The sequence below is a fragment of the Notolepis coatsorum genome, assembly GCF_963971535.1.
Source record: "Notolepis coatsorum genome assembly, chromosome: 3".
Classification (NCBI taxonomy): Eukaryota; Metazoa; Chordata; class Actinopteri; order Aulopiformes; family Paralepididae; genus Notolepis; species Notolepis coatsorum.
Genome location: NC_140167.1, coordinates 149,670,572 through 149,679,588, shown reverse-complemented (window position 1 = coordinate 149,679,588; position 9,017 = coordinate 149,670,572). Strand labels below are relative to the sequence as shown.

At 47.9% G+C, this 9,017-nt stretch overlaps 1 protein-coding gene across 1 annotated transcript in view; it reads left to right on the top strand.

Moving 5' to 3' along the window:
• erbb4b (erb-b2 receptor tyrosine kinase 4b) overlaps positions 1–9,017 on the top strand; it is a gene marked incomplete at both ends in the record, with an annotated part of 1,077,000 nt that overhangs the window by 1,000,246 nt on the left and 67,737 nt on the right. Inside the window, one exon of the mRNA XM_084311407.1 lies at positions 795–950. Coding sequence (XP_084167533.1) covers positions 795–950 — 156 coding nt within the window. The remainder of the gene's footprint in view (positions 1–794; positions 951–9,017) is intronic.

The window sequence follows — 9,017 nt, the reverse complement described above, 5'->3', positions numbered from 1 at the left end:
GCGTGCGTGCGTGCGTGCGTGCGTGCGTGCGTGCGTGCAGGTGTCCTTGTGTGCGTGTACGGGTGATGCGTTGTCCAGTTAAACAGACGAGGAGGCTATGCTGGACAATTGAAGTGTGAAGAATCTTTGCTGCACTTGCAGTTAAATTAATTACCCATATTGTTTGGTCCCTGAGAAAAACCAATTCCAGAGTGTTATCACGCAGAAACATGGCCTTTGCACCGGGTAAAATATCTTGCGAAAATCTTTTCACCCCCTTATCATGGCAGACAATCACTTTTAATTAATCTGAAGGGCTCTGAAGTTCCTTCTTTTTAATTGTCCAATAAATGTGTGGTGGGAAACTTTGGAGCTACTCAGACGTTCCCGAGAGTCACTGCTTTTAATTGAAACATTGTCTCCATGTTGATACTTGACCACGCCGCTCATTCTGCAGCAATCATTCAGCGAACACAACGAGGATAAGAATTTCACTGTTAAAACAAGTGAAATCCTTACTGGTGATGAAGACGATGACGAGGACATTGATGAGGACTCTGGGATTGGGTTGTGTGTTTTGTGCAAATGCGTAAAATATAAGTCAGTCACACAGTGTGTGTGTGTGTGTGTGTGTGTGTGTGTGTGTGTGTGTGTGTGTGTGTGTGTGTGTGTGTGTGTGTGTGTGTGTGTGTGTGTGTGTGTGTGTGTGTGTGTGTGCGTGCGTGCGTGCGTGCGTGCGTGCGTGCGTGCGTGCGTGCGTGCGTGCGTGCGTGCGTGCGTGCGTGCGTGCGTGCGTGTGTGTGTGTGGATTACAGGGGATGATGTACTTGGAGGAACGCCGGCTGGTCCACCGGGACCTGGCGGCCCGCAACGTGCTGGTCAAGTCTCCCAACCACATCAAGATCACAGACTTTGGTCTGGCCCGCCTGCTGGATGTCAACGAGAAGGAGTACAATGCAGACGGAGGAAAGGTACGTCACGGGGCCACAAGGCTCATGTTGCACACATCAGTAGGCGCTCGCCACTACTAGTAAAACCCTATTCAAACCAATGTGCTCCCTTATTTGTATGTTAAATGGGTGCCACCAATTTAAAATAATAACATTATGTAAATAGGGCATTTATAAAGCCCTTTACAATTTTTGTACAGCAATTAGGGGTTACTTGTCTTGCTCAAGGACACTTCGACACGCTGCCTGGGTGGAGCGGGAATCGAACCGGGAACCTTCCCGATTACCAGACGACTGCTCTACCTCCTGAGCCACTGTCGCCCTGTGTAGCCATGTAGTTCCCTTCCCCCGTGGACAGTTTTGTCAAGGCTAGTAATCCGTTTTGTGATGTCACCTGGGTTCTAGAATCTGGTGTTGCTCCATTGACGTGGGTCACTGACTTTCTGGAGCCATGGAATGGTAATTTGAGGTCTCTCACCCAAATTACGTCCATATTCTAGCACTGCTAACAGAGCCGAAGCAGAATTCAAACTTTGTTAGGGTGTAAGAGATCACAAACATTTTGTGGCCCCAGAAACGCCCAATTCATTGTCTATTAACAAACTTTTCAACAAGTTAGATTGGTCTCTGAGGTCCCCTAAACATGTCTTTGCTGGGGGGAAAACACTCAGAGTATGCATTCTAGCAGCCTCTATACCAGGGGTGGGCAATTATTTTTCCCAGGGGGCCGAATGAGCAACTGAAAATATGTTGGAGGGCCGGGCCAAAATTCCAAAATCAATTATGCATAATATACATTTTATTTCTATATAAAAAGCAGTAAATGGAATTGTTTTGACCCCTGGTAAGAGTGTATGTTATTATTTGGCAATTAAAAGGTGAGGTTAGCTTTCAAAAATATCATTTATTCAAATAGAATTTATTTCCAAAATGATAAACAAAATGTGAAACATTAATAACAAAGGGCATTTTGAGTTTCATATACTATTGAAACAAGGATGTTCTTAGCTTTCTAAAGAAATCACATCATATTATAGCAAAAATAAACAAGACATGTCACTGAACTGTGTAAAGAAAAGTGTCCCAGTTTTGTAGCCTTTTTTACTTTACATGCTTATATTAAACATTTAATGTTTTCAGAATTGTGCAAAAATAAGAAAAAAAATATCAAGTGTCCAATTTCACTTGTTATATTTCCACATTTTAGTGTGTGAGAAATCCAGTCTCTGTTGAGCTTTAACAAGTCCATCAAAGTCAGGTTGCATGTCTGAGGTGGAGATGCGAAGCACAGCTGCCAGATGTTCATCAGTGAGAGAGGATCTGTACCTGGACTTGGTAAACATCATGACTGAGAATGTCTGTTCACATATGTAGGTGGATCCAAAGAGAACCAACATCTTCTGAGCATGTCTCCTCATGTTTGGAAAGTTCTCCTCCTTGAGAGCAGAGTAGAACTCTAGCAGTGATGCTGACTTAAAGTGCTCTTTCAGTAGTGAATCAGACTGCAGGTTGTGGTGTAAGCCAATAGCCGAGAGGAGTGGGCGGGACTTGACTAGAGTTCAGAGTGCAATTGTGTATGCTCACGACTTGTTGTATGGATATACACAGGGCTACATTAAAAGCTATAACTACGGTACCTACTGTCTGACTGGCTCATTGAGGTATATAGGAACACATTACACGACATGGTGTCTGAAGTGGACCTACTTTGAGCCGAGTTCGACGGGGGATTTCATAGTGTTTGTTCGAGGCTAACGGGAAGCTAACCAGCTAACGCCAAGGAGCAGACGGCGCCGGAGGAGAATAATGGACGGGGACGCACAAGCGGGAGCTCCATTACCTGCGCAAAATGCGGTAGTTCTTCCGTCCGCAACTTTCACTATAAACCCTCCAGAACCTTTTGACTTTTCTAAACCACAAGAGTGGGAAAAATGGAGCAGGAGGTTTGAACGCTTCAGACTAGCAAGCAACCTGAACAACTCACCCAAAGCTAACCAGGTAAACACGCTGGTTTACTGCATGGGGGATGAGGCAGATGACGTGCTACGCGGTCTCAGCTTGACCGCCCAACAGCGGGAAGAATACAGCGCAGTGAGGGAAGGATTCGATGGCTTCTTTATTCCCAAAAAGAACGTTATCTATGAGAGGGCCAGGTTCAACAAGAGGATGCAGCAAGCATCAGAAACTGTGGACTCATTCATTACAGCACTGTATGCTTTAGGTGAAAACTGTGAGTACGGGGGGCTGCACAATGAACTGTTACGGCACAGATTGGTAGTTGGTCTCAGAGACACAGGGCTATCAGAGAGGATGCAGTTAGACAAAGATTTAACCCTGACAAAAGCTATTAACATGGCGAGGCAGTCTGAGGAGATTAAGAGACAACAGACTGACCTAAGGAGTGAGATGACTAGTAGTAGCAAGATTGAGGTGGATGCAGTGCATGCTAGCAAGGGGAAACCCTGGGCTGTAAACAAAGGACAGCCTCATGCCCAGGCTAAACCAAGGCAATGGCCTCCTAAAGGAGAGGATTATAAATCTTGTTTCAGATGTGGTAAACCTTCTCATCCAATATCACAGTGTGCTGCTAAAAATGTAGTCTGTCACAACTGTGGTAAACTGGGCCATTATGCTAAAGTCTGCAAATCAGCCAGTGGTGTGAACGCTGTCACAGAGGACAGTAGTAGCATATTTTTAGGTTGTGTGGAGGCAGGAGATGACCCATGGACTGTAGACATCGGCATCAGAGACTCCAAGGTCAGATTTAAGATCGACACAGGGGCAGATGTTACAGTCATGCCAAAGCAGGTGTATGATAAGCTAGTTCAGTCAGGCTCAGAGCACAAGCTGATCAGTCCATGTAAGCCACTGTTTGGGCCCGGACGGGTGCCACTAGAGGTGAAGGGAGCTGTGAGGGAAGTGTTGTGCTATGGAGACAGGACTGTAACTGAGGATGTTTACATAGTCAAAAACCTCCATACATCCCTGCTGAGTAGACCAGCCTCTGTCAAGCTTAATCTAGTAGCTAGAGTAGATAGCATAAGCTTAGACACAGTGAAGGAGAGCTACCCAAAGCTCTGGGAGGGGTTGGGTCTGTTGCAAAAGGAATACACAATCAAGCTCAAGCCTGATGCCAAACCGTTCGCACTCAGTGTTCCACGACGAGTGGCGCTCCCATTGATGGGAAAGGTCAGGACGGAGCTTAAACGGATGGAGCAGCTGGGGGTCATCACCAGGACCGAGGAACCTACAGACTGGTGCTGCGGCATGGTCATAGCCCCGAAGAAGGCGAAGGACGAGGTCCGCATCTGTGTGGACTTAACCCCTCTGAATGAGGCCGTGTGCAGAGAGAAGTTTATTCTCCCCTCAGTTGACCAAACCCTCGGCATGCTAGCAGGAGCACAACTCTTCACTAAACTGGATGCTAATATGGGGTTCTGGCAGATTCCTCTGGCGAAGGAGTCTGCACTCTACACTACATTTATCACCCCATTCGGCCGTTACTACTTCAATCGACTACCATTTGGAATTTCTTCTGCCCCAGAACATTTCCAGAATCGGATGGTGACAGAGGTCACAGAGGGTCTCGAAGGGGTCGCCTGCCATATGGACGACGTCCTCATATGGGGCTCATCTCAAGTGGAGCACGATGCAAGGGTGCATGTTGTCCTGGAGAGGGCGCAAAAGGCTGGAATCACTCTCAACATGGACAAATGTGAGTTTGGCGTGCGAGAGGTGAAGTTCCTTGGACACGTTGTCTCCGCAGAGGGGGTGAGGTCAGACCCGGACAAAACAAGAGCGGTTCAACACATGGACCAGCCAACTGACATGACTAAGCTCAGGAGCTTCCTGGGCATGGTCAACCAGCTCGGGAAGTTCATTCCTAATCTGGCGGAGAAGGACAAGCCGCTGAGAGACTTGCTGTCTAAGAAGAACCTGTGGGTCTGGGGACACGAACAGCAAAAGGCATTCGACAACCTCAAACAAGAGCTCTCATCTACACCTGTTCTCCAGCTGTATGATCCCAATCGTGACCTGAAGATTTTGGCAGATGCCTCGTCATACTGATTGGGAGCGGTCATGCTACAGAGAAACAATGACGTCTGGGCACCTGTAGCGTATGCCTCCAGGTCTCTCACACCCACAGAGCAGCGGTACGCCCAGGTAGAAAAGGAGGCTCTGGCCCTGACCTGGGCGTGTGAGAGGTTCAATGACTTTATCCTGGGTCTGCATTTCGAGTTGGAAACAGACCATAAGCCACTGGTGAGCCTGCTAGGGGGACAGGCGCTCGACGCTCTCCCACCACGGATACAGCGGTTCCGTATGCGTCTCATGAGATACTCCTACTTCGTCACTCACGTTGCGGGGAAGAGTCTGACTACAGCCGACACCCTGTCGCGTGCGCCTCTGGGGGATGGCGGCACCGGACGGGACAAAGAGCTGATGGAGGACACCAATATCTATGTCGACTCCATCATGGATAACCTACCAGCAAGTAGCAGCTACTTACACGATCTCAGGGAACAGCTGGGCAACGACAGTGTGTGCGCACAGGTCATGCAATACTGCGTGCAGGGGTGGCCAGACCGCAGCCGACTGGAAGGGCCGGTGAGGCTCTACTGGGCGGAGCGCGCCGTCCTGAGTGTGCATGACGGACTGCTGCTGAGGGGCACGAGGTTGGTGATCCCCTCCACAATGAGGAACAGTGTTTTGGAAAGGATACACGAGGGCCACCAGGGGGTGGTCAAGTGCGGAGACCGGGCAAGGCAGGCTGTGTGGTGGCCAGGGTTGAGCGGTCAGATAGAGGAGCTAGTTCTAAACTGTAGAGCGTGCCTCGAAGAGCGGGTGAACACGCGTGAGCCACTCATGCCAACTACACTCCCCGACAGGCCCTGGCAGAAGCTGGGGGCAGACCTGTTCTCCCTGAACGGTAGCAACTATCTGCTCGTGGTTGACTACTACTCCAGGTACGTGGAGATAGCCAAACTAGGCCCAACAAGATCATCAGATGTCATAGTTCACTTCAAATCGATGTTCGCTCGGCATGGAATTCCAGAGACTTTGATATCTGATAACGGGCCCCAATTTTCGGGACAGGACATGCAAGCCTTCGCTGCACATTATGACTTTGTGCACACAACCAGCAGTCCGAGATTTCCCCAATCGAACGGCGAGTCGGAACAAGCTGTCAAAACGATTAAGAATCTGCTGAAGAAATCATCAGATCCATATCTAGCCATGCTCGCATACAGGGCGACGCCTTTGAGTAATGGTTTCAGCCCAGCACAGCTACTCATGGGACGCCGTCTGCGCACAACGGTGCCTACCTTCCCAGCGGTGTTGGAGCCGGCACTTCCCGATCTAAGGAGGCTTCAGCAAAGGGAAAGAGAGAAGAGATGGATGGATTCGAAGCACTTCAACCAGAGACACAGGGTGAAGAATCTCACAACGCTGTCACCAGGGGATCCGGTGTGGGTCACCGATATGAAGTCACCAGGCACAGTGACAGCCGCACATCACACACCGCGGTCCTACCTTGTCAGCGGGCCACATGGCACAATCAGACGAAACCGTCATCACCTAGTGCCTATGCCCGAACAGAGACATGAAGCCCGACACAGTCATACACCACAGGAGGACATTCCTGTTGTGCCTGGTTCTCCTCAACCAGTACTGTCTAGTATGGACTCACCTCGGGTCTCCCCTGACACGGTCAGAACAAGGTCAGGCAGAGAGGTAGTCAGACCTCATAGACTAGATCTGTGAGCGGAACATTGTTTGATTTTTTTTGAATGTACACGTAAAGAGTGCATTGTTTGATGTTCTAATGTACACGTAAAAAGTGCATTGTCTAACCAGTTTCATAAACACATTTATTCTTAAGTGAATGTTATGTGAAGATGTTCATGTAAAACGGGAAATGTTAATGTTATTCTAACAGGTCAAAAAGGGAGATGTGGTGTAAGCCAATAGCCGAGAGGAGTGGGCGGGACTTGACTAGAGTTCAGAGTGCAATTGTGTATGCTCACGACTTGTTGTATGGATATACACAGGGCTACATTAAAAGCTATAACTACGGTACCTACTGTCTGACTGGCTCATTGAGGTATATAGGAACACATTACACGACACAGGTCAATGAGTTCAAGCTGAACAACTATCAACACTGCAGGTAAAGGAAACCAGCTGCATTTCATCCTCAACATTTTTGAAATCTTGAAAACGCCTTGAAAATTCATCATGCAGTGCTCCCAACATGGATGAGTACCTTTGCCGGTGATCAGCTGATGGTTTGACTTCTTTCAGGGTTTTCATGTGTTTGAGATTGTTGCTGCCTAGTTGCCTTGAAATTAATTGCAACTTTGTCATGAAGCCTTTCACATGGCTATGCATTTCATGAGCAAAAATGCCCTTGCCCTGCAGTTGTGTGTTCAGTAGGGATGGGTACCGTTCACATTTGAACCGATAAGGTACTGGTACCTGTGAATCGATACCGGTACCCAACGGTACCTTTTTTCTGTACTTTAGTCTCTAAAAATGTCATCTACCAACCTCAGTTGTGAAAAAAAATATCCAAACTTAAAATAACCACACTTTCGACCGTTTTCGGCTTGCCCCGACTGCTTTGTTGTTGAATCAAGTCAAATCCTAGCTAAGCGTATATTGTGCGTGTGAACGTTGACATGAAAAGAAAAAAGTAAAAAAAAAAAAAAAAAAAAAAAAATTATCATGTAATCTTTCGCGGGCCGGTCAGAATCATCCCGCGGGCCGTACAATGCCCAGGTCTGCTATACCGTACCTCTCCGTTTCAGTCCTTATACAGAGAAATTCAATTTCCAATTCACACACATGTTATTAACTACTGCCGATTGTTGGCTGCAATTCTGAATGGCTTACAATAGGGAGGGTTCTTGACACAGCTGAACTGTACAAACTACACTATGTACACATTTCACAAGTTATCAGTGTTGAGACGACCCCTCATTGTGCAAACACAATACAAAACACAGGAGAGGGGCCAGTAGTCCTCCACAGACAGTTTTAGTGAGTCAGCGAGATAACATTCTGCTCTACTGGACCAGTTTATTTACTATTGGGATTGGCAAGAGCACAGCCTAATCAAGTAGTAAATAAATGTGTTCCTGAGGGCTCTCTGTAAATGGAGCTTTTTCCTATTCTAATCCCCACTCCCCACCCGTACCCCACATCCCCTGAATATATATATATATATGTAATTTTTTTTATTTCATACAGGCTACAGTACTCTCTTTAGGCAAGTTCCTTCGGTTCTCCCCTCCTCTCCTCCTCCCATTGCTGTCTCCCTCTATCTGCCTGCAGTGAGTTTGTCAGGGTTAAGTGCCAGTGGCGGAGCTCTGTAGCTCTCTCTCCACTGAGCAGGCAGGACACCACACCACCACCACCACGGCCATAATCAATAGGATTGGCCAGGAAATCCAATCATTGTGTTAAGCTGTGTCCCAGACCTCCCCCGCCATTCCATCCCGCCTTTCACATTCAATACTGCTGGAGTCCTGTGTGTGTGTGTGTGTGTGTGTGTGTGTGTGTGTGTGTGTGTGTGTGTGTGTGTGTGTGTGTGTGTGTGTGTGTGTGTGTGTGTGTGTGTGTGTGTGTGTGTGTGTGTGTGTGTGTGTGTGTGTGTGTGTGTGTGTGTGTGTGTGTGTGTGTGTGTGTGTGACTGTGTGTGACTGTGTGTGTGTGTGTGTGTGTGTGTGTGTGTGTGTGTGTGTGTGTGTGTGTGTGTGTGTGTGTGTGTGTGTGTGTGTGTGTGGTGGGTGGGTGGGTGCGTGCGTGCGTGTGGGTGTGTCACAGATTATCTCAGAGTCCACTGAGGGAAATGTACCACTGTGTGTGCAAATCAGTGAGGGGTTCATGACTCGGACCAAAGATAGGCTAACAGAGGAAACAGCAATCACCTATCGGCTAACAGAGGAAACAGCAATCACCTATCGGCTAACAGAGGAAACACCAGTAGAGGCTAACAGAGGAAACAGCAATCACCTATCGGCTAACAGAGGAAACACCAGTAGAGGCTAACAGAGGAAACACCAGTAGAGGCTAACAGAGGAA